This window comes from Sapajus apella, unplaced genomic scaffold, assembly GCF_009761245.1.
Source record: "Sapajus apella isolate SASKATOON/1434 unplaced genomic scaffold, GSC_monkey_1.0 scaffold49, whole genome shotgun sequence".
Lineage (NCBI taxonomy): Eukaryota > Metazoa > Chordata > Mammalia > Primates > Cebidae > Sapajus > Sapajus apella.
The window spans coordinates 697,802-724,083 of NW_022436989.1; the positions used below are offsets into that span (position 1 = coordinate 697,802).

General features: G+C 38.4%; 1 protein-coding gene across 1 annotated transcript; it reads right to left on the bottom strand.

Annotated features, from left to right (window-relative positions):
* Window positions 1-1,438: 1,438 nt before the first annotated feature.
* On the bottom strand, window positions 1,439-22,301 carry GCSAML (germinal center associated signaling and motility like). Its single transcript, XM_032242068.1, has 5 exons — window positions 22,169-22,301; window positions 17,166-17,225; window positions 10,041-10,090; window positions 5,366-5,394; window positions 1,439-1,948 (listed from the first exon to the last, which is right to left on the bottom strand). Exons 1-5 carry the CDS (start codon window positions 22,195-22,197, stop codon window positions 1,709-1,711), a joined length of 408 nt encoding a protein of 135 aa, XP_032097959.1. The 5' UTR covers window positions 22,198-22,301; the 3' UTR covers window positions 1,439-1,708.
* Between the last annotated feature and the right edge of the window lie 3,981 nt (window positions 22,302-26,282).

Genomic DNA, 26,282 nt, shown 5'->3' on the forward strand with positions numbered 1-26,282 from the left:
AATAATCCAAAATCCAAACATAAATCGGAAATCCAAAACACTTCTGGTCTCAAGAATCTCAGATAAGGAATACTCAACTTGTATACTGTAACTATACAAGAAAAATATCATGAATGCATTGTCAATTAAGGCCTTTGTCTCCATATTAGGAAGCTGGCATATCATTTAAAAATTTCTTGGGAAAGAAAGTATAATTAGATGGATTATTTTCCAGTTTGCTTCCATTTTAAAACCAGAAACTATACATCTACCTTCAGTAGCGATAACTAGTCACAGATTAAATTAACTAGTGTATTGTAAACAAAAGTATAAACACAAGTTTACCTTCAATTTTTACTAATCTTTGAACAAAATCCTTCAATTCTCTATTGGCTAGAAAGGCAATAATGAGCAAATATATATGATTCATTTAACTTCGTGTGTGTGTGTGTGTGTGTGTGTGTGTGTGTGTGTGACACTTTCAGGTTCTCTTCTGAGAAAAGCCAATGTCAAAAACTATTAATTCTTGAACTATTACTGCAAGTTTATAAGCAGGAATCTCCAGTACATAGAAAAAGCAAAATTGAAGAAAATATTAGGTTAGCAAAGGGTCTGTTCACTGGTCTTATAAAGTTTATTGAGTAGATTACACCTCAAAGATGACATAAGTAATTGGAAGGGGAGATGTTGGCATTTGAAATTTGGAGAGCAGGGTTGGAATTGAAGATTTTTGGACGTGTATTTGTGGAGGCTTATTCTTAACTAAAAGCCAAACTCTGTAAAATATTTGAAGAAGTTGATTCTGAGCCAATGTGAGTTACCATGGCCTGGGATACAGTCTCAGGAGGTTTTGAGAAAGTGGGCCTGAGGTGGTCAGGTTACAGTTTAGTTTTACACATTTTTAAGGGAGACGGGAGTTCCAAGCAAAGACATAAATCATACATGGAAAGTGCATATTGGTTCAGCTTAAAGAGGCAAGATCTTGAAGCAGGAGAGAGCTTACAGGTCATAGGTAGATTCAAAGATTTTCTGATTGGCAATTGGTTGAAAGAGTTAAACTTTGTCTAAAGACTTAAGAAGTGAGTAGAAAAGAATGCTTTAGCTAAAATAAGGAGGTTGTGGAAAACAAGGTCTTTCTTGTGTAGATAAAGTCTCATTGATAGCATCCCTCAGACAGCATGTGATGCTATACCAAAGTCAGGTTGGAATTGGGACTCCTATTGCCACAATCAGTCTGTTTCATCAGTTGTACAATCTTTATTTTAATGTTGATCCTGGTCACTTGTGCCTATATTCCAAAGGTAAGAGGTATAACAATGTGTGTTTCACCCCCTTTCCTATCATGGCCAAAGTTCAGCCTTTCAGGTTCACCTGAGGTCTCCTTGCCCCAGAAGGGGGTCTATTCAGTCAGTCAAGGGGATTAGGATTTTATTTTCAGTTTACATTATTGTCCTAAGAAGTTTTGTTTTTTTTAACCACCTCCATGTCCTCAAACTTTACAAGTAAAACACATAGAATACTTTAGGTTATTGTGTCAATTTATATGATTTCACCTAAACCACAGAGACGTCACATTCCAGAGTTGCCCAAGGATATACAGTAAGGTAATATTTCTAAACTTTAGCCAGAAATGCATATTTCGTGCACCACTCAGAGTGAAGAATTCCTCCAGAGCCTGCTAGTCTGCATCATCTGCATTGCTGGAAGGTGACAAAGCAGCTTGAGGGCTTTAGTGTGGAAGCACGACTTCATAATCATGCTCATGGGTGCAGGAACAAGGCCTAATAACAGAAGTCCTAAGAAGGGCATATTCTGTCTCTGACCTTTCTCTAAACTCTCTTATTCTCCTTGTGAGGGAGTCAATGTTCTCATAGCCATCATCATTGGAGCTCAGGGAAGATCTCCGATGGGGGATGTGATTAATGACAGTGTACCACACTTCTTCAGAACCACTGCCATTCTCGTTTTCCTGCCAAGCACAAAGAGAAAAGAAATCAAGGACCCAGAGTCATTCACAAATTGAACTCAGTATCCTACCCTCCCTTGTTCTTTATACAGCTCATGCTGCTCTTACACCTAAGGTATCTAAAACCCAAGCATTCCTATATACCAGTGATAGAAAAACAGAGAGCCAAATCGTGAGTGAACTCCCATTCACAATTGCTACAGAGAATAAGACACCTAGGAATGCAACTTACAAGGGAAATGAAGGACCTCTTCAAGGAGAACTATAAACCACTGCTCAAGGAAATAAGAGGACACAAACAGATGGAAAAACATTCCATGCTCACGAATAGGAAGAATCAATATCATGAAAATGGCCATACTACCCAAAGTAATTTATAGATTTAATGCTATTCCCATCAAGCTACCATTGACTTTCTTCCCAGAACTGGAAACAAATACTTTAAATTCCACATGAAACCAAAAAAGAGCTCATATAGCCAACACAATCCTAAGCAAAAACAACAAAGCTGAACAAAAACAGAATAGGAACAGCTCCAGTCTGCAGCTCCCAGTGAGACTAACGCAGAAGGTGCATGATTTCTGCATTTCCAACTGAGGTACCTGTTTCATCTCATTGGGACTGGTGAGACAGTGAGTGTAGCCCACAGAGGGTGAGCAGAAGCAGGGCGGGGTATCACCTCACCGAAGAAGCACAAGGGGTCAGGGAACTCCCTACCCTAACTAAGGGAGGCCATGGGGGACCGTGCCTTGAGGGACAATGCAATCCACTCCAGATATTACACTTTTCCCACGGTCTTCACAACTCACAGAGGAGGAGATTCCCTCAGGTACCTACATCACAAGGGCCCTGGGTTTCAAACAAAAAAACTGGGTAGCCATTTGGGCAGACACTGAGCTAGCTCTAGGAGATGTTTTTCTTACCCCAGTGGCTCCTGGAATGCCAGTGAGACAGAACCGTTCACTCCTCTGGAAAGGCTGCTGAAGCCAGAGAGCCAAGTGGTCTTGTTCAGTGGATCCCACCCCCACGGAGCACAGCAAGTTAAGATCCATTGGCTTGAAATTCTCGCTGCCAGCACAGCAGTCTGAAGTCAACCTGGGACACTGGAGCTTGGTAGGGGGAGGAGAGTCCACCATTACTGAGGCTTGAGTAGGTGGTTTCTCCCTCACAGTGTAAACAAAATCACCAGGAAGTTTGAACTGGGCAGAGCCCACCACAGCACCACAAAGCTGCTATAGCCAGACTGCCTCTCTAGATTCCTCCTTTCTATGTAGGGCATCTCTGAAAAAAAGGCAGCAGCCCCAATAAGGGGCTTATAGATAAAACTCCCATCTCCCTGGGACAGAGCATTTGGGGGAAGGGGCGGCTATGGGCGCAGCTTCAGCAGACTTAAAATTTCCTGCCTGCCCGTTCTGAAGAGAGCAGCAGATGTCCCAGCACAGAGCTTGAGTTCTGCTAAATGACAGACTGCCTCCTCAAGTGTGTCCCTGAGCCTCATGCCTCCTAACAAAAAGACACCTCCCAGCAGGGGTCAATAGGCGCCTCATACAGGACAGCTCCATCTGCATCTGGCGGGTGCCCTCTGGGACACTTTCCAGAGGAAGGAACAGGCAGCGATCTTTGCCGTTCTGCAGCCTCCACTGGTGATACCCAGGCAAACAGGGTCTGCAGTGGACCCCCAGCAAACTCCAGCATACCTGCAGAAGAAGGGCCTGACTGTTAGAAAGAAAACTACAAACAGAAAGCAATAGCATCCACATCAACAAAAAGGATTATCATGCAAAAACTCCATACGAAGGTCACCAACAGCAAAGACCAAAGGTAGATAAATCCACAAAGATGAAAAAAAGAAAAAGCTCAAAAAGGCTGAAAATTCCAAAAACCAAAATGCCTTTTCTCCTCCAAAGGATCACAACTCATCACCAGCAAGAGAACAAAACAGGACAGAGAATGAGTCTGACGAACTGACAGAAGTAGTCTTCAGAAAGTGGGTAATAACAAACTCCTCTGAGCTAAAGGAGCATGTTCTAAACCAATGCAAGGAAGCTAAGAACCTTGATAAAACGTTAGACAAATTGCTAACTGGAATAACCAGTTTAGAGAAGAAATGAATAACCTGATGGAGCTGAAAAACACAGCATGAGAACTTCATGAAGCATACACAAGTATCAATAGCCAAATTGATCAAGCTAAAGAAAAGATATCAGAGATTGAAGATCAACTTAATGAAATAAAGCATGAAGACAAGATTAGAGAAAAAAGAATGAAAAGGAAAAAACAAAGCCTCCAAGAAATATAGGACTGTATGAAAAGACCAAACCTATGTTTGATTTCTGTACCTGAAAGTGAAGGGGAGAATGGAACCAAGTTGGAAAACACTCTTCAGGATATTATCCAGGAGAACTTCCCCAACCTAGCAAGAAAGACCAACTTTCAAATTCAGGAAATACAGAGAACACCACAAAGATACTCCTTGAGAAGAGCAACACCAGCACACATAGTCATGACATTCACCAAGATTGAAATGAAGGAAAAAATGTTAAGGGCAGCCAGAGAGAAAGGTCAGGTTACCCACAAAGGGAAGCCCATAGGACTAACAGTGGATCTCTCAGAAGAAACCTTACAAGCCAGAAGAGAGTGGGGGCCAATATTCAACATTCTTAAAGAAAAGAATTTTCAACCCAGAATTTAATATCCAGCCAAACTATGCTTCATAAGTTGAAGGAGAAATAAAATCCTTTACAGACAAGTAAATGCTGAGGGATTTTGTCACCACCAGGCCAGCCACACAAGAGCTCCTGAAGGAAGCACTAAATATGCAAAGGAAAAACTGGTACCAGCCACTGCAAAAACATACCAAAATGTATGGTGACTCATTCCTGTAACACCAGCACTTTGGGGGACTGAGGCAAGTGGATTCACTTGAGGCCAGGAGTTCCAGACTAGCCTGGCCAACATGGTGAAACCTGTCTCTACTAAAAATACAAAAATTAGCCAGGTGTGGTGGTACACACCTGTAATACCAGCTACCTTGGAGGCTGAGGCACCAGAATCACTTGAACCCAGGAGGTGAAGGTAGCAGTGAGCCGAGATTGTGCCACTGCACTTCTGCCTGGGTGACAATGTGTGACTCTCCCTAAATAAATTAATTAATAAATACTTCAGCAGAATTGAGGCCAAAACAGTAAGAACTTGCTACTCATCTAGATCAGTTAAAATACTTTTTATTTCCTTTCATTTCTGCATTACAATTACCACATAAATTATTTAAAATATGAAAGATTTCTAAAAGTATATTTAGAAATTACAAATAAAGGAAGACGGACGCTATTCTTGAATAAATCATCTGTATTTTGACATTTATCAAATATAATAAAAGTTTGTGTTTTTCTTTTGTCTTGCTTTTTGTTTTCTAATTACCTGATTAGAAGTGGATGAAACTTCTTGGCCTGGATGATTAAAAAAAAAAAAGGAAAGCGTTATTTTGCACCATCACAGATTGAAGGAAAAGGTGAAAAAATAGAATGTAGTAGTAATAAAACTGCAGAGGCCTATTATCTAAACATCTGACATTACCCCATCTTATAATTGAAGTTCTCAAGACTGAGTGACAAGATAAAGAACATGTGTTCTGAGGTAGCATCAATAGTATGTTCTTTGTGTAAATAAAACACATCTAATGTACTGAATAAAATGGATTCCAAATTTGGTAATAAAATGTTGTTCATAAACATGCTATGTCAATGCAATATGATAAGCATAAAGAATGATTATAGTTGCAAATTTAAGATTTAAATTTTATGTAAATATCACAGGAAAATCATACAATGCTTTAAAATGAACACTCACTATAGAGATAGGTACAGAAATAACATGAGTAACTATTTCAAGTTACGTACAAATATACAGATTGATGTTAATTCCATCTATGAATGCTGTAGCAATTTACATATATGTGAATCTGAAATCCACTACTAATATTTTTAATAAACAAGCTAGATTGAGGGGTCACAGAATTCTAAATATGTCAACCATTCCTATTTATGAGAAGAAACAATGTTAGAAACAAACAAAAGGGCATCACAATAAATCCTGCAAATGCTAAATACATAAGAGAATATGGTGAATAATTTTAAGCTTAGGACTTTGAAATTTTAATTGAAAGGAAACATTTGAAATAAATATAATTTGCAAAGATGGCAAAATGAAACAAAAAATATGAATAGTATGTAACTATCAAAGCATTTTTATCTATACGTAAAATATATTCTTTACAGCGGGGCACAGTGGTTCATGCCTGTAATCCCAGCACTTTGGGAGGCCGAGGCAAGTGAACCAACTGAGGTCAGGAGTTTGAGACCAGCCTGACCAACATGGAGAAATCTGTCTCTACAAAAAATACAAAATTAGCCTGGCATGGTGGTGCATGCCTGTAATCCCAGCTACTCAGGAGGCTGATGCAGGAGAATCTCTTGAACCCAGGAGGTGGAGGTTGCAGTGAGCCAAGATCACGCCACTGCATTCCAGCCTGGGCAATAAGAGCAAAACTACATCTCAAAAAAAAAAAAAATGTTCTTTACAATACATACCACTCTGCCAAATGCATTCACCAAAAAATTCAATTAAAGATTAGAAAAAGAAATAAGATCAATCACACACAAACACTTCAAAAGAGAAGAAAAATTCCAAGAATGATCACTAAGGAGTACCATCATTTTATATTTTACCAAAGAAAGTGTGCTGGCAGAGTGGTAGGTAGGTGGTCAGTGACTGAGGATCTCAAGAGTACAGTGTGGTGTCAGACAAATCAAGGAAGCAACACTTTCAGGAGGTAGAGCTTGAGAAACACTTATAAGTACTAGAGAAAGGGCATTTAAGAGTAAGCTTGGAAATTGTTCTTTAAAGTCAGTCATTGCCATTGGGTAGAGGCATTCAACTTTTTTGAACATGACTCACAGTTAGCGATGTATTTTACACCATGATTTAGTAAAAGCACATACATATACATGAATAGAAATCATAGCATCGTTTAACAATTTTATTTGGGATGCACTCTGATGCTTTTTAAATATGTTATTCATGATGATGTTTGCTTAAATAAATTTATTCCATAGCCCCTGGAAATTGCTCAGTGGAGTGGCAGTGATAGAGGCAACTTACTGGGATCTGAGATGTGATGGGGAAATGCAAAGTTCGAAACAATGAGGCTATACAGTTATTTCAAAAAGCATGAGAATACAGTGGAAACAACAGCAACAAGAAACTGAGTTTCTTTATAGAGGCAGAGAGTAATACTGTGGTTGCCAGTGACTGGGAGGTGAGAGAAATGGGAAAATGTTGGTCAAAGCACACAAACTTGCAGTATAAGATGAATAAGACTTAACGTACAGCACGGTGACCAGAGTTAACAATGTAGCACTCTCTTTCAATTTTTTTAATTTTTATTTTAATGTTGGGGTACATGTGGAGGTTTGTCCCATAAGTAAACTTGTGTCATGGGGGTTTGTTGCACAGATTATTTCCTCACCCAGGTATTAAACCTAGCACCCATTAGTTATTGTCCCTGATCCTTTCCTCCTCCTATTCTGCACCCACTAGGCCCCAGTGGGTGGTGTATCTCTCTGTTTCCACGTGTTCTCATCATTTAGTTCCCACTTATAAAAGTGAGAACATGGGTATTTGGTTTTCTGTTCCTGTATTATTTGCTAAGAATAATGGCCTCCAGCTCCATCATGTCCCTGCAAAGGGCATGATCTCATTCTTTTTATGGCTGCATAGTATTCCATGGTGTGTATGTACAACATTTTCTTTATCCAGTCTATTATTGTTGGGCATTTAGGTTCATTCCATGTCTCTGCTATTGTGAATAGTGTTGCAGTGAACACACACATGCAGGTGTCTTTATAAGAGAATGATTTATATTCCTTTGGATGTATACCTAGTGATGGGATTGCTCGGTCAAATGGTAGTTCTGTCTTTAGACAGAATAGAATCGCCACACTGTCTTCCACAATGGTTGAACTAAATTACACTTCGACCAACACCATATAAGTGTTCCCTTTTCTCCACAACCTCACAGCATCTGTTACTTTTTTGATTTTTAGTAATAGCCATTCTGACTGGTGTGAGATGGCATCTCATTGTCGTTTTGATACACATTTCTCTAATGATCAGTGATATTGAGCTTTTTTTTCATATGATTGTTGGTCATATGGTATGTCTTCTTTTGAAAAGTGTCTGTTTGTGTTCTTTTCCCACTTTTTTTTTAATTTTGTTTTTTGAGACAGTGACTCACTCTGTCACCCAGGCTGGAGTGCAATGGCGCAATCTTGGCTCACTGCAACCTCCGCCTCCTGGGTTCAAGCAATTCTCCTGCCTAAGCCTCCCAAATAGCTGGGATTACAGGCAAATGCCACCATGACAGGCTAATTTTTGTAGTTTTAGTGAGATGGGGTTTCACCATGTTGGTCAGGCTGGTCTCAAACCCCTGACCTCATGATCCACCTGCCTCAGCCTCCCAAAGTGCTGGGATTATAGGCGTGTGCCACCATGCCCAACCCTTTCCCCAGTTTTTAATGGGGTTGTTTTTTTCCTGTAAATTTGTTTAAGTTCCTTATAGGTGCTAGATATTAGACCTCTGTCAGATGCATGGTTTGCAAAAATTTTCTCCCATTCTGTAGGTGGTCTGTTCATTGTTTTGTTGTTGTTGTTGTTGTTGTTGTTGTTGTTTTTGAGACAGAGGTTGGTTCACTCTGTCACCCAGGCTGGAGTCCAATGGCACAATCTCAGCTCACTGCAACCTCCACTTCCCAGGTTCAAGTGATTCTCCTGCCTCAGCCTCCAGCATAGCTGGGGCTACAGGTGCGTGCCACCATGCCTGGCTAATTTTTGGTATTTTTAGTAGAGACAGGGTTTCACCGTGTTAGTCAGGATGGTGTCAATCACCTGACCTCGTGATCTGCCGGCATCAGCCTCCCAAAGTGCTGGGATTATAGGTGTGAGCCAACATGCCTGGTCATCTGTTCACTCTTGACAGTTATTTTGCTGTGCAGAAGCACTTTAGTTTAACTGGATCCCATTTGTCCATTTCTGCTTTTGTTACAATTGCTTTTGGTGTCTTCATCATCACATATTTGCTTGTTTCTATGTTCTGAACGGTATTGCCTAGGTTGTCTTACAGGGTTTTTATAGCTTTGGATTTCACATTTAGGTCCTTAATCCATCTTGAGTTAATCTTTGTATATGGCGTGAGGGGTCCAGTTTCAATTCTTTGCATATGGCTAACCAGTTAACCCAGCACCATGTATTGAATAGGAAATCCTTTCCCATTGCTTGTTAGTTAACAATGTAGTATTCTTTATTTGAAATTTGCTAAGGGAATAGATCTCAAGTGTCCATATGTCCCCACATTCATACAAGATGGTAGCTATGTATAGTGATGGATTTATTAATTTGATGTAGTAATCATTATACAAGGTATATATATATATGTCAGATCATCACATTGCACACCTTGAATATTAGGCAATTTTTATTTGTCAGTTATACCTCAATAAAGTTGGGGTGAAAAAAAACAGAATTTCTTTTAAATATGCTTGTCCACAGAGGCTGAGCCCTGATATTCATAACCATCAATTTTGAGTAATTACATGATTACTATACCTACATACTATGACAAACAGAACAAATTCTTTTTTTAAAGAGACAGGCTCTTGCTACATTGCTCACACTGGACTCTAATGGACTACAGGACTGTACCATCAGCTTCTTGCAACTTCTTGAGAACAAAAAAAATACACTTTTTATCACCTGCTAATATTCAAAGGCCCTATTTTGAAACACCAATGTATAAATTAAAATCAAGAGAATTTTGGTTAACTTCTTTCTGCAAAAGTTTATTAAATGCTGATCAAAAAAATAATATACAAATATTACTTTAATTCCAAGAATGATGTGATCAGTTTTATGAAAGAGTAAGAACTCCAAGCAGCCTCTTCTCCAGTCTTTTATTACAATAGGATCAAGAATGTCTGATAACTGGATGCTTAAATTTACACTTCCCTACTATGAAAAATATTATAAAGCAATGACTTACTTTTCTTATCTTGATCTTGATGTTTTCTTTCAAATGCAGTCATTTCCTGCCTACAAGGAAAGAGATAGTAACACGAGATACTCCAGGTTCTCCGAAGCTGAAAATGCCTTTCAAAGCATTTGGTTACCCTTAACCTAAGGCCATTTTTAGATTTACCATGGAAATTTTAAATAAAATTAAAAGGCTGCTTACTCTACCCTTTTTTAAAAAACCACAAAAATCTAGGAAAACAATGAACAGTGGAAAACAAAGTTCCATAGAGCATGGAGCCAAGGAAATTATTAGATTATCAGACTACACGTATTATCACATGTATGAAAACATATGTATAATATAATGAAATTTAGGACAATTCAAGAGAGAAAATTGAAAGTTTTGAAATTTATTTCTCTGCTATTCTTGATGAGGGTGTATAAATTCTTAAAGGTAAATAAGAGGGTCTTACAGATTCTAACTAAAACTTTATAGTCGTATACATTAATAAGTGTGGGCCAGTGATGAAAGAAATGGAGATTATTTCCAAAGGGACACAATTTATGCAATAAAGAGGAGCCAGAGGCAGTGGGGAGGAAATGGGGTTGTCAGCATATCACCTTTTATTTCTCTGTCACTCAGACTCCTAAATTTAAGGGAAAATGTGGAAAAAGGATACAACTTGTAATAAGCTGCCCATCTCAAGGACAGCCAATTAAACACACAGTACAGAGATGTGCCTGGGCTAAGGGAAAAATATTTTGGGAGGAAGTATTCTAAAACGACATGCCACAATCAAAGCCTAGATTTTGCAACAGAGCAGAGAGCCCCTCTTGGAAGCCTGTCAGGCCACCCACAAGCAAGGAAGTAAAGGAAAGTCATGAGTTCCTTCAACGGAAATTCCAGGCACCCAGCTAGCCCTGAGAAGTAGATGAGCAGCCTGATAAGCCGGAGGAAACCTGGACCTCCACCAAACGCATCGCCTGGCACACGGACCTCAGGCACGAGGGAGCCGAGGACTGAACTCCCACTGCCAGGCTTTGTCTAAATCTCTTCCTGAGAAGCCTGGAGGAAATCATGCCAGGGGCCAGACCTTAACATTCCTTTCTCTTGACCCCATACTTTTAGACAAAGCTTTGCTTCCTTAAACAATTGCACATCAAAGAATCTTTTATTCCACCTATGATTTATAAGGCACCCTTCCCCCTCAGCTTCAAGGTATCTCACCTTTTTAGCCAAACCAACTGTAATCTCCATGTATTGATTTACAATTTTGCCTGTAAATTCTTCTTTCCTGAAATTTACCCCTGCCTTTAAAAACCCTTGCTTGTAAGCCATTGAAAAGGACAGGTCTTAAGCCTGAGACCCGCAAATAGACACCTCCTTTGTCCAGCAGCGAAGCTCCATGTGGATGTTTCGCTTTACAGTGCCAGGTGAGCTGCCCTCATTTGGTTCAATGACAGCTGTAGCTTGTTTCTCTTCTGCACCCTCCTTAAAGACACATGCATACATACATGTGCATGCACACACACACAATTTTATCTCACAAATGATCTACTTTCATTCAGAATACTAAGCACAAAGTTACAAAGATGAACTGGATAATAAAAACAAAAAAAACCCAGTGTGTATATGCAACAATCTTGCATGTTCTTCACATGTACCCCAAAACCTAAAATGCAATAATAAATAAATAAATAAATAAAAAAGCACAAAGCTACAAAGATGAACTGCACAACAAAAACAAAACAAAAATATATGTATATATTATTGTTAATAATTATCAACAATAACAAATGGAGAAGGAAAGTGGACTGCCTAAACCAGGAAAATAATTGTAGAGAATGATAACATTTGTATATTAAGTTAAAACAACACTAATAGGGGAGGAAAGAATGAAGAGAAGTTAGCTAATAGGTACAAAAATATAGTTAGCTAGAAGAAATAAGTTCTAGCATTTGATAGCACAGTGAGGAAAATTATAGATAATAATTTAGGCTGGACGTGGTGGCTCACACCTGTAATCCCAGCACTTTGGGAGGCCAAGGCAGGTGGATCATCTGAGGTTAGAAGTTCGAGACCAGCCTGACCAACATGATAAAACCCGGTTTGTACTAAAAATACAAAATTAGCTCAGCGTGGTAGTGCATGCCTGTAATTCCAGCTACTCCGGAGGCTGATGGAGGAGAATCACTTGAACCTGGGAGGCAGAGGTTGTGGTGAGCCAAGATCATGCCATTGCACTCCAGCCTGGGCAATAAGAGTAAAACTCCATCTCAAAAAAAAAAAGCAATAATTATTATATATTTCAAAATAGCCAGAAGAAAAGAATTGTAATGTTCCCAACACAAAGAAAAGATTGATGTTTGAGTAGATGGCTATCACAAGTACTCTGATTCAATCAGTACACATTGTATACATGTAGCGAAATATCACAGATACCCCCAAAATATATGCAAGTATGATATACCAGTTTTAAAATTAGGCCAGGTATGGTGGCTCATGCCTGTAATCTCAGCACTTTGGGAGGCCAGGGAGGGTGGATCACTTGAGCCCAGAAGTTTGAGACCAGACTGGGCAACATGGGAAAACCCTGTTTGTACAAAAAAGGTGTATATTAGCCAGGCATGGTGGTGTGCACCTGTAGTCTCAGGTGTAGTCTCCGCCTACTCGGGAGGCAGAGGCAGAAGAACTGCTGGAACCTGGGAGGCGGAGGTTGCAGTGAGCAGAGATCACGCCATTGCACTCCAACCAGGGCAACAACAATGAGACTTCATCTCAAAAAACAAAGAGATTCAATCAAATGAAACAAAAGTATTCAAAGATATAATCAGAGAAAAGGCATAAAAAATCTTAAGTCTGAAAACTGACTGCACAGGGGGAAAAAAACTAATGACACAGAACGCTGAGACATGGCGACTACAGTCAGTGATGAATGCTTGAAATTCACTGATGGTAGAGCTCAAGTATTCTCATCACACACAAAAATAATGGTAACTGTTATTGGTAATACATTTGAGGTAACAAATATATTAATTTGTTAACGTACTTTATTGTGGTAATCACTTTACTGTATATACATATCAAAACATCACATTGTATACCTTAAATCTATACAGTTTTTTTGGTCACTCATACCTCAAGAAAGATGAGAAAAAGATTTAAAATAAAGACACATGTATAAAAGAAAATAATACATGATTCTGGGGTGGGGGTGGGGAACAAATAAGGAGCTTTCAAACATTCATGGGGAAAAATGTATATAAAACCAAGTCATCAGGAAGGGTGCTTAAGGTGACCCAGCTCCACAACTGGAGAGTGGAATTACACTCACTAAGTTGTGAGGAGAAATATACTGATCCACAAATTGTATTATTCTCCAAGGAAAGAAAATGTATCGTCAAATGTCTTCGTACTGAGATAATTAAACCCTATGAGGTCTTTAGGAAAGAAATAAAACAAACATTACTGCACAATCACATTTGAAATTTGTAAAATGTGAAGTTATATAACAAAGAAGTTGGTGAATGAAGAATTCAGCCACTCGGTTATCTGTCATTCTGAGGCTCTGGCCACAAAATCCAAACCTGTCTAAGGCCAGAGCGGATTATCAGCACCTACTGGTCGTCCACTCTGTCTTAAATACAGTGAAACAATTCTGTATGCTGTGGCCACTGGAAACTTCCAGACAGTGGCAGTAATTCCTGGATTTCTAGGAATCCTCTTAGGTTTTCTTGACATCTCTCATGAACTAAATTGTGTCCTCTTAAAATCTGCATGTTGAAGTCCTAATCCTCAGGACCTCAGAATGTGACTGCATTTGCAGATTGGGTTTTAACAGTGGTAATTCAATTAAAACAAGGTCCTAAGAGTGGGCCCTATTTCCGGATGACACAGAAAATTTGAACACATTCATACACAGAGGGAAGACTCAGGGAAAAGACAGCCATCTACAAGCCAAAGACAGACTGCACAAAACAACCCACTTCTGCCAACACCTTGATCTCAGACTTCCAGCCTCCATAATTGTGAGAAAGGAAATTTTGGTTCTTTAAGCCGCCCAGTCTATGGTACTTTGCTATGACAGCCATAGTAAATGAATACAGATTGGTATATGGGAACTGGACTAGGCAATACTAACGAAGCAGGACCTGCCTCTCTCCTCCTGTCTGAGAGGGAGCTGCGTGCAATGTCCTCAGGTGTCCTTGATATCCCGTCACAGGGGCCTTCTCACACTCCAGAAGATGAAGACTTTAGCAAGCCCCTCATTACAGAAAAGGAGCGGGACAGAAGATGGCATGATAAAGATTAAAACCAACAAACACTAATACTGTCATGAATTGCTACGCACCAAAATATTTAGAATCCATATGAAAGTAAGGAAAAGAAAACATGAAAGGTAACTCAAAACAGTAGATTAATTTCTCTCAGCTGATAAAAAGTAGGAAAAATAATGACAGAGACTATCTGAAATACACAATAAGGTTTCTCTTGCAGACAAATGTCAAAATTATAATCTTTGAACAAAGATTATATATGTTCAAAATTTGTATACATAATAATGTGCACTGATTTCTTTTTCCACAAACACAAGCTAAAATTGTAGTATTTTAAGACTATTTTACATATGAAGAATCCAAAATTTAGAGAATGTAAGTAACTTGTCTCAAACCTAACATACAGGACGAAAAAGTCTTTAATAAAATCCATAAAGCAGAAATAACATAGACCACACAGATACTGGTAACAATGAAATAAAATTTAAATTATACTTAAGACTATAAAACAATATTTGAAATTTAAAATCTATTCAGGTCCAAGAATAAATTAAAATTTGCAAAATATTAGACAATAATAGTATTTCCTTTAATGACACATAGAATACAGGTAAAATATTATTTAGAGGGAATGTTTATATTCATATATGCTTTCATTCCTAAACAAGAAAAATTGAGAACAAAACTATTAAATTTTGAATTCAAAACAATTAGAATAGCAACAATTTTAAAAACTAAGGAAAGCAAAAAAAAAAAAAAAAAAAAAATTTAAAAAAAAAAAAATGCAATGAAACTATGACATCCTGGAAAAAAGCAAAACAGAAATCAGATCAGTGGGTACCAGGGGTTGAAGGGAAAGGGAGGGGTGATGGAAATATTCTATATCTTGACTGTGGTGATTACATGACTGTGTATGTTTTTCCTAAACTTATCAAACTGTGCATATAAGAAGGGTGAATTTTACTGTGCTATACCTCTATAAACCTAAATCTTAAAAGTTAAGTGACTTGAAAGAGCTCACACTGTTTTTTTCTGTAAATGTGATTAAATGAATAATACTCTGGTAAAAATCTAATAATCAAAACTGACTCAGCAAGATGTAGAAAATCCAACTTTATTCAATAAACATCATCCTGTGAAATTAGTCAAAAGGAAAATCAACTTCTGAGCCCACGTGAAACATACATATTTGACTGCAATTCACTAGAATAGTAAAATGGTTCAGATCTTCTTCACCATGCTGACTAGTGAAAATTCTATGAGTCTTGCTTATAAAATTTCCTTGCATGGGAAAACCCTAAAGACACTTAATTTATCTTCATTTAGTTAATGTCTGCTTGTAATAAAGACTTGCTGGTATTTGAAAATGTTGACACTTCAGTTTCTTTAACAAAAAAATATTAGAGAATGACATCTAGTGCAGATCTTACTTTAGACATGATGAAACAAAAGCCTAGTTTAAATGACTAGTTTTTGCCTAAATTAAATGCTTACTGTGTTTAAAAGAGATTATACAGAACTGATTCACAGCAGCTGATAAAGAACCTCAGTTCAATAACATCACCAAATCATTGCTACCTCCCCTCCAGCTACAAACCATGAGAGGAGTTGGGGGGAGCATGAGAAAGGGTCACAAGATAGGCACAGTCAACTCCACTGTCCCTGAGGGCTGACTCATGAAGTCAGCTCTCTCCTTTATGCAGGAAAGTGTCCTCATTCAAACGTTTGGGAGGGGCTGATCCCTGCAAACGTCATTCACAACACCCACAGATACCTGGCTCATCTCCTCAATCCTCTGTCCCTTCATACCATGGAAGAGAAGAGCCATCTCAGAGATAGAAACCAAGACATTGAGATGAAATGATTAAAAAAGAGATTACTGCAAAAATATGAAAAGCCTACAGTTAACCAACAAGGCAGGGTGTTTCTGTTCATCTAAGCTGAGGGAAGATATCAACATCAAGATATCTACTATTTTTTCACTCCATTTTTTTTCTTTTTTCCATTGAGTGTCTCGTAAGGGTTGGGCAACAGATATGCACTAGGCAGTGAAATGACATGACTTTAATGTGCGTGTGGTCTATGAAGGAAGTGGACTGGAAAGAGCTCAAGCAACATATAGTTACAAGTTGAGATAAAGGCATGTAGGTTCTAGTGTCAAAACCATGGGGTGCAGAAGCAAAATTCCTCCCTAATCTAGTGAGGGAGGTCTTTCAGAGAAGGGCATGAGAGCCAGCATCTCCAGGAAGAGACATTATCAATGAGTCCAAGTCCAAATATTGAAAAATTTTTTTAATTGTGCAGTAAAAAAATAGCTTGTGTAACTGCTCTAAGGTGATGCTGAGTTTGGTGGCTTGAAGGACATCAAATAAAAGGAGAATGCCTGTAAGATAGTGAGTGAAGGTAGAGGGAGAGGAACCAGATTGGAGAGATGTGCAGAATCCAATTCTTATAGAATTGTAGGCCCTGGTGAAGAGTTTGCATTTTATTCTGGACGCAATGAAGAACCATTGAATGGTCTCAGGCAAGGAAAAGGCATGATGAGATATGTTTTCCGAAGATTATTCTGTCTACTCACAAGGAAAAGGTAGGAAATATGGCCACCACGTATAGCCAACCGAAACCAAACATGCTTTATTCTAGCCTTACGTTTCTACACTTGCATTATATAATCAATAGAAGGAAAACATGTGTGCCAATACATGTGTCTTTCTTGTTTGGATATAGTCAATGCCTAACCTGCTGCCATGGCATGCAGGTAATCACCAAAGAACTCTATTATAGTGGCCCTAAGAGGTGTTAGTTCTAGTGGGGCAGCCACTCCGGAAGTAATCGCAAAGAAAAAAAAAAAAACTCTGACATGCTCTGTTCTTACCGTTTTCTTTCCTCATCTGGGTTTCCCTTTCTGGGCTTCTTTTGATTCTCTCCAAGGCAACTATATGGAAACACATAAGAAAAAAGAGAGATTGTTACTACCCTCCAAATTTTTTCACCTTCTTCTCTAACTTTCTGAACGATTAAACCAAACCTGCCTTTTCTTTGTGACAAACTTCCCTTAACTTCAAAATCAATAAGCAGTCACAGATAGAATGTATGTCAGAAACTAACCACAGAGACCAGGCTGATGGGACAAAATGCCCACAGTCTGACCTTTGATTCTCTCAGTCTTGGGATTTATGATGACCCAACATGCAAACTTCCTGAATCTCCAGAGGAGGTGAGAGCTCCCACGAAGCTACAAAAACCGTAGCAACAGGAGGTGCCGCCTCTGCAACAACCCAGGGCAAGATGAGGTTTGTGTACAACTTTGTGGAGTATGAGGACTCTCAGTCTTGGCCCTCTGAACCACAGCAAGCTTCTCTGCGCCCTGCTGCATGTGGACATCCATGTACAGATAAGACACCGGGATCTTTATGTACATTCAGGAAAGCTGATTTTTTCTATTACTCTTGGTGTTTTGCCATCAATATCGTCATCTTTACGATAATCAGGCAAACACTAAATGATGAAGTTAGAGAAATCAGGTGATTTGCATGGTTAACACAATAGTTAGCAACTTGTGTTTGTGACTTGATTCATCAAACTTTCTACAACACCAGTTGTCCAAACATAGCATTTCTTTGAGTGGCTTTCTTTTCCTCTGTGATCACATCTGCAACACTGGTCTATCCTTCTGCTTCTACGTAGCTTTGCACGTAAGAGCCTCACCTCTGCTTACCAGCAGAATTCAGGGAAAGTATTTGGAACCAAACCTGAGAAAGTACCTTCCCTGAATATAACTCATATGTATATGTTCAAGAAACATTGCTACGTATCAACACGCAAGGCCACTAAGCAAAGAATATATTTGTTAAACATAAAGTAATGTCAATTTACAGAGGAGGGGACATTTTTATAGAATCAGTTGCTGATGTAGATATTTTGTATAATAGTCACAATTACAGTCAAATCTGGATGTAGTGCTTATTTAATATTGTAGATTGGGCCGGGTGCAGTGGCTCACACCTGCAATCCCAGCACTTTGGGAGGCCAAGGCAGGTGGATCACGAGGTCAAGAGATCGAGACCATCCTCGCCAACATGATGAAACCTCATCTCTACTAAAAATACAAAAATTAGCTGGGCGTGGTGGCACGCATCTGTAGTCCCAGCTACTCGGGAGGCTGAGAAAGGAGAATCACTTGAACCCGGGAGGCGGAGGTTGCAGTGAGCCAAGATCATGCCACTGCACTCCAGCCTGGCAACAGAGTGAGACTCTATCTCAAAAAAGTAAAAAATAAAAATAAAAGTAGTGTAGATTGTAAATCAGGTAAAGAATGTCTCCTTTTTTTCTCCCCCTTTTCCCAGAATCCAGTTTTCTCACGATTCCATCTTTCTAAACTGGTCATTAAAGAACCTGGTAAAATAATTGTCCTTGGGGTTATTAGTGATTCACTGACTTATGCTCCCAAAGGATGTTTGTATTTTAAAGTTGAAAACAAGACAGGAAAGTACTTAACATCAGTAGGGACCTAATTGGAATTCCACACCATTAGTATTACTGAACATAACTGGATACTACTAAATTCTACTGTGAATAAAGTAAAAGTGTTTTTCTTAGTCAAGAGGAATTCAGATAATATCAGGCCATAGGTGATGTACAAAAATTTGTTGACCAAATTAACAAATCGATGAATACTCTACTGTTTTTAAAAATGGGTATTTTATTAAGCTTTAAATGTATCTTGGCCAAAGAATTAAGCTTATGGGTAATTTTTTATACCTTCTAGGTTTTTTTCTTCTTGTTTTGAAACTTTCTAAATGTTGGATGTTGACTTATGACTTTATAACTCCACAAAGAAAGTCTTAATAAACATCCCCCAAAATCAACAATTTGCACACCATTTCTCCAACTATCAAGTAGTAAAATTGAAATTCAGTAAGCTGTAACTAAAAGTGTACATGTCTAGGCATAAGCAATATACTATAAATCCTTATGTTAAAGAAGGAATCATAAAGGAACCTTCTAAAACCACAGAATAAATAATAATGCAAGGTACGCAAGACTATTTGCAGGATAAAGTAAAATGTGAAGAAAACAGGTTGCTAAATACATTCATAAGAAAATATAACTAATAATGACAAAGTAAGCATTTGTCTTAAAAAGTTGGGAGAAAAAAAGGAAACAAGAAAGTTGTAAGTAAAAATGAATATGATAGGGAACCAAATCTTAGAAAATAATAATATCAATAAGATAGCAAAAGTCTGGAAAGACCAACTAAAGAAATAAGGAAGAGGGACAAAAATACAGAAAGTTCAGAATAAGTATTACAGACATAAAACAAACATGATGAATAATTATGTAAAATAAACATGATGGCTTAAAATGAATACCTTGGAAGAAAATAAAATGCAAAATCTGGCATATGAATACCATCAATAACAAACAATTCCAGCTTATATAGCTGCATACACAATTTACCAAACTTCAAGTGACAAATATACTCTCATATATAAGATATTTCAGAAAGTAGAAAAATGTTAAATGATGCCAACCCATTTAATGAGATTTGTAAACTTTAATTTTAAATTAAATAAATCAAATTTTTTAAAAAATCACAGGTCCAATTCAATCATGAAAATAGATGCAATAATCCTCAATAAAATATAAGTTAACTAAATCTAAAACTATAGTAAAATGGCACACACCACAATCAAATGGGTTTTATCCCAGAAATCTAAGGATAGGTAATCAGCAAAAATACTTATTAACATAATTAGCCACTTTAGAAGTCTAAGAGAAGAATCATGAGGTTATCCCAATAGTTTAAAAATGCATTTGATAATGTTTGGTCCTTATTAACAATAAAAACCCTCAGAAGAGCTGGGTGCCGTGGTGAATGCCTGTAACCCCAGCTCCTTGGGAGGCTGAGGCAGAAAGATTACTTGAGGCCCAGGGTTCAAAGCTGTAGTGCACTCTGATTGCATCTGTGAATAGCTACTGAACACCAGACTGGGCAACACAGTGAAGTCTCATTTCTACATATTAAAAAAAAAAATAGAATTTTCTTATTTTGATAGAGGCAATATGCCAAAAACATTAATGCCAAACATAAATGTCAAAAATATACAGCAAACTTAATGAAAATAATTTGGAAAAAAAATTATGATCAGTTATAAGACAAGGATGCCTAAGAATTCTGACATTGTTAAACATAATTATGCTATCAAATAAGATAAAGGTACCTATAAGATTTATAAGAAATGAAAAAGAGTAGAAAAATCTTTAACTTTATACATGATATATTAACTATGTAAAATTGTAAAATTTCTATGGCTAGCCCTGGGGAGGAATGAGTTGCCAGAAAAATCTTTAACTTTATAGATGATATATTAACTGTGTAAACTATGTAAAATTTCTACAGATTTCATAAGATTAAAAAGCCGTGAAAAAAATGAGAAATTCAACAAGGATAGTGAATACAAAATCATCTTGCAAAATTCAATAACATTCCAACAATAACAGACTAGGAAAAAATGCCACTCATAGATTTATTATTGTTGTATATGGTATCTAGAAATCAATCTAAAAAAGAATAAAAGAAAAACAAAAAATTAAACTATTAGAATGCATTAAAGAATATTTTTAAAATGTATTTGTAAATAATTGTTTTGATAGGAGTATTAATAGTCTATCTGCATAAACATAGAACAATTTGCAAATACATCTCTATATTCACAGTGTTATCCCAATCAAAGTTCAAGCTGGCACTTTTGATAAAATACACAAATTCAGATTTTGTGTATAAATTTGTATGGGAGGATAAAGTCTTCAACCAAGTTAAACTCTTTAACCCGGTCGAGGGAGATGGCACGAACTAGCGGGTGTGGGGAAGACAATCTGCTGCCTCACTAAGACAGCTTCTCTGACCTGTTTTGTTTGACTGTAGGTCATAAGCCCCCCATTCCAGAGCGTGTTCTGCCCCATACCCGTAAGTAAAGAATGCTGCACAGAGAGGTCAAGAAGAATCTAAACAGACAGAACAAGACTTCCTGCGATTTTCCACTCAGTCTATTAGCATTAGGTCATATCCTTTTTGTCCAGTCATATTTCTACATGGTACCCACTGGAGCACAGGAGTGATATGATGAGAGTTTTTCCTTGGGCCTGTCACTGTAGTCACATCATATGCAAGACTGTCTGGAAGGGGACTGGAAGGTGGATAGAGGGGTGGGATGCAGAACACCCGATCATTTAAGATGAAGCAAGATGTAAGAACAATAATTCCTGTTGTCTATATACATTCTACAAGTTATGATGTATTGGAAGAGTATAAGGCTAAGCATTACCAAAAAAAGGAGTGACTAAAGTCAAAAGCATTCAAATGCATATTCTGCCTCCATAATTTGCAAGAACCTGACAGTTCATTCTCATACCAACCCACGAAGCTGATAGATGGGAAGGTAAGCTCTACACCCACATAAAGAAAAAAAGGAGCAGAAAAATTCAAGGCGCAATTGTCTAGGGTTGCCAGATGAAATACCAGATGCACTGCTACATTTGAATTTCAGATGAACAATGAATAACTTTTTAGTAAAATACAACCCATGTAATAATGCCCAAAATATTATATGAGGCACAGTCTTACTAAAAAAAATTATTCTTCTGAAATTTGAATGTGACATAGCATCCAGTATTTTTGTTTTCTCATCTGGCATCCTATCATGGTTCGAGAGTAAGGCAAGAGAAGGGGTCAACCGAGCATCACTGTGTGCTCTGAAAGAATGCTGTCTTCAAGCTCAGCCTTCCTGAAGCACACCCTTACAAATGCATATGTCCAGCCTCCCTATCTCTGTTCTCTTTCTCCCAAGAAAGTCAGCCCCCAGAGTCCAGACTCACCTGAGTTTTCGCAGGAGATAATTTCCCATCCTTTCACAGTGACTCGGTTTCTTAGCTCCTGAGTTTCACTCCACTTGGGGAAGTTCTGAACAAAGCACCAAGAGGCAAATGCATGAGACAGGACGTTGCATCTGACCACTGGTTCGTGCTCCTGCCAACCACAAGCTGCCAGGGGCCTGGGCATGATAGAGAAGGCAGGAAGAGCTCAAAAGAGGAGGCGGAAAGGAAAGAGTGAGTGTGCGTGTGTGTGTGTATGTCATGCATGCTCATACACACACGTGGGCGTACAGTGGGAAAAAAGCAGGCTGAAACATGAGTGAATCTAACACTCCAGGTTCACTTTGCTTTCAAGGAAATTCTAGTATTGCAAGATCAAACAAGGTAAGGACTTCCCTCTTCCTCAGAAATGAGCATAAGATTACACAAGAATGGTAATAAGAGAGTTGCATTTTTGCTGGAATAGAAACGATAAATCCGGATTCATGATTTTTTAGGCACGCTGTTCATTACTGTATGGAGATCTGAGATCTCGAGATTCCAAATAGCTTGTCCTCTTCCAGACATACAAAGAGAACACCTCTTCTTGGGAAAAAGAAAACAAAGTTAGAAATAAAATTTCTCTTTGCAACCCGGTCATGCTAGTCAGATCAAATGTCAATAGCCTTTCCTCAGAGGTCTGATACTCCCAAAGACAAGATGGGAGAAGGAGGAAAAAAAAGTATGAGAATAGAAGGTTATCAAAATTACTTGGGGTAGGTTAAGAAGCCATTGTTCTCGTTGTCAGCGGGAAAGCTATCTCGACAGTGGGGAAAATGTAGGGCCTGGAAGACCTTTTGCCAGCATCTGGTCCCCCACTTCCTCCCCTGCGCTGCCCACCAGAGCCACAAAGCACAAGCTGGTTCTAATGATAATTTCAAGGCCACAATATCAGCAGCAGGAGATTAGCTAACAGCTGACTCTGAGCTGTTGCTGTCAGGAGACTGAAATCGCTTATTCATTATGTCTCCCGCCCAATGCTGTGCTCCACAGGTGCTTGATTTTCTTCAGTTTGCAACCAACACAAAATCTGTTTGCTGGATTTAGAAACTACATGCTCACCTATTTCAACCCTTTTTTTCTCCAGTGCGGAAATCAGGACTGAGGAAGTTTCCGTGACTGTTAACGAGCAGCAGAACTCAGGAGTCTGGAGTGCTTTATAATTATTTATAAGTTTTGTATTATTTATTTATCTGTCATAAACATGAGAAAAATATATTACAAGCAGGAGTGTCACACACCCCATTTCAGATTTATGATTTATCTAATTCGTATTTGACAACCTATGTACCAAAGTGCTGCTTCTCAAACTTTCACATGTAAGAAAGTCACCTGAGGATCCTGTTAAAATGCAGATTCAGACTCTTTCTAACTGGGATCAATATTCTGCCTTTCTAACAAGTCCCCAGGTGATGCCACTCCAGCCAATCCATGAAGCAGCAAGGCACTAAGAAGGGTGTTCCACCATTGCTGTCCTTGACCAGAAACATGGGCATCACTGAGAATTTGTTAGGAATGCAAATTCTCAAGCCCCACCTCAAACCTGCTGAATCAGAAACTCTCGGGGGTGGGGTCCTCCTGTTCCCTTCTAAAATTTGAGAGCTACTGAAATAAACCTTCCTTCCTCTTATTCTGATTACTCACAAATAAGCTTATTAATCCTCAAATGCTCAAGTAGGTCCATGTTAGTTTTTAGGCACTGAATGACAGAAATGTGGTAACACGAAAGGTTTTCCCTTTTTCAGCATGTCTAACTCCCATCTGTCCCATCCTAGCATAGATTGGTCTGGTAAACAAATCTCCTGGAACTCGAGTTCTCCATCTGTAGAATGAATAGGGGGTACGTGAAAGAGTCTTAGGAAACCATAGGTGTCCTGCCATGATTATGGCTATGGCTGCTGTTTGCGAACAAAGACATGCACGATATTCAACTTGATTTAGATTCTCGGTGCCGTGCAGAAACTTAAGTACAAGAAAAATAAAACATTTAAATAACCCAGAATCCTACTACCCTCAACTACCCTCTTGTGCCTTTTTTTTTTTTTTTTTTTGAGACTGGGTCTTGCTCTGTTGCCCAAGCTGGTGTACAGTGGCATGATCAGGGCCCAACTGCAGCCTGTACCTCCCAGGCTCAAGCGATCCTCCCTCCTCAGCCTCCAAGTAGTTGGGACTACAGGTGTGTGCCATCACACCAAGCTAATCTTTTTTAAAAATTTGTAGTAGAGGCAAGGCCTCATTACATTGCCCAGGCTGGTCTCAAGCTTTTGAGCTGAAGCGCGCCTCCTGCCTTGTCCTCCCAAAGTGCTGGGATTGCAGGCTTGAGCCACCACTTCCAGCCCCCTTGTGAATTCTGATGCAACCTTTACCATCTTTGCTTTGTGAAAACAAACATGCACCCACTGGTTCTAAAATTTCCAAAACTAGGATCATCCTTTCCACATAAGTGTTTTCATGCCATTAAATGCATTTCAAAGGCCATTTTCTCAGCCAGGTGTGGTAGTGTGTGCCTGTAGTCAGATCTACTTGGGAGGCTGAAGCAGGAGGATTCCTTGAGCCCAGGAGTCGGAAGCTATAGTGTGGAATGATCATGCCTGTGAATAGCTGCTACATTCCAGCCTGAACAACAGAGCAAGACCCTCCCATCATTAGAAAAACCAAAACAAACAAAAATTTATTTTCTTTCATTCCTAGCTTTACTGATACATAAAAAAGTGAATATAATTATGTACACAATTTGGTGAGTTTGGACATAGGCATGCATTTATGTTACCATCACCATGGTCAAGGAAATAAAGATATGTATCATCTACAACAGTTTCCTTGTATCTCTTTGTGATTTATTTTTCTTTTTTCTTTTTGTAGTAAGAACAGTTAACATGAGATCTACACTCCTAACAAATTGTTAAGTACGCAATATCTTATTTTTAACTATAGGTACTATGCTATAACAATCAGAGTGAAAAGGCAACCTATGGAGTGGGAGAAAACATTGCAAACCATATATTTAATGAGGGATTAATTTCCAAAAAATTTAAGGAACTCACACAACTCAATCGCAAAAATAAATAAACATAACCCAGTTTTGAAAATGGGCAAAGGAACTGAATAGACACTTCTTCAAAGAAGACATACAAATGACCACCAGGTCTATGAAAAGATATTCAACATCACTAATCATTAGCAAAATACGAATCAAAACCATGATGAGATATCTCATGCCCATTAGGATGACTATGATTAAACACATTTCCTTAATATCATTACTAATGGGTGCAAAGTGCCCCTCTGTATAATCATCATAATGGTTGCTTTCAACCAGTTTTTTTTTTGTTATTTCCAGTTTTTCTGTTGCAAAAAATGCTACAGTTAATATTCTTACAAATAAATTTTGACTTAATATTGTTGACAGTGCTTATAATTTTTAATACTAGCTGGCAAATTTGCCTGTATAAGAAATTGTACATATTCATAACATTAAATCTACAACAGCAGTTGCCCACCAGAGGTGTAGGAGATCTTATTTCAGTCACTTGTATAAGGCATGGAGCCAGACCAAACATGTGAGGTGAAATAGTGCATACCTGTTGACAGCTAGTCCCTCTCATCTCAGATAATACTGGAACCAAAACCAATTCCTTCTTTCAGTACAGGGAAGAGAAACAAACTCTCAGATCTGACTCAATTATTTCATTTTTAACAAATGACCAGTAAGATGAGAATTAACCATTGAAAAGCTAACATTTCACCAAATAGGATACTTGGCTTCAAATGTTTTCAATGTCGTTGCTTGACTACATTTAAATCTTGTTATATTTATTGTATGATAGAAAAATATTACCTCAAATTTGGCAAAAGGCAAAATGATGATTGCTTGGTTATTATTATTTCATATTAAAATTTTCTTTTTCGTTTTTGTTTTGTTTTGCTTTTTGTTTTAAGACAGGTCCCACTCTGCTGCCCAGGCTGGAGTGCTGTGTGTGATCTTTGCTCACTGCAGCTTCAACCTCCCAGGCTCAAGTGATCCTCCTGCCTTGGGCTCCCAAGTAGCTGGGACTACAAGGTATGCCACCATGCCAAG

Excerpts from the sequence above, each read along its gene's own strand:
- GCSAML (XM_032242068.1), bottom strand. The coding sequence starts at position 22,197 with ATGGGAAATTATCTCCTGCGAAAACTCAG. Across the intron at positions 17,226-22,168 it reads TATCTCCTGCGAAAACTCAG|TTGCCTTGGAGAGAATCAAA; the intron begins GTGAGTCTGGAC and ends GTTTCCATATAG. Across the intron at positions 10,091-17,165 it reads CCAGATGAGGAAAGAAAACG|GCAGGAAATGACTGCATTTG; the intron begins GTAAGAACAGAG and ends CTTTCCTTGTAG.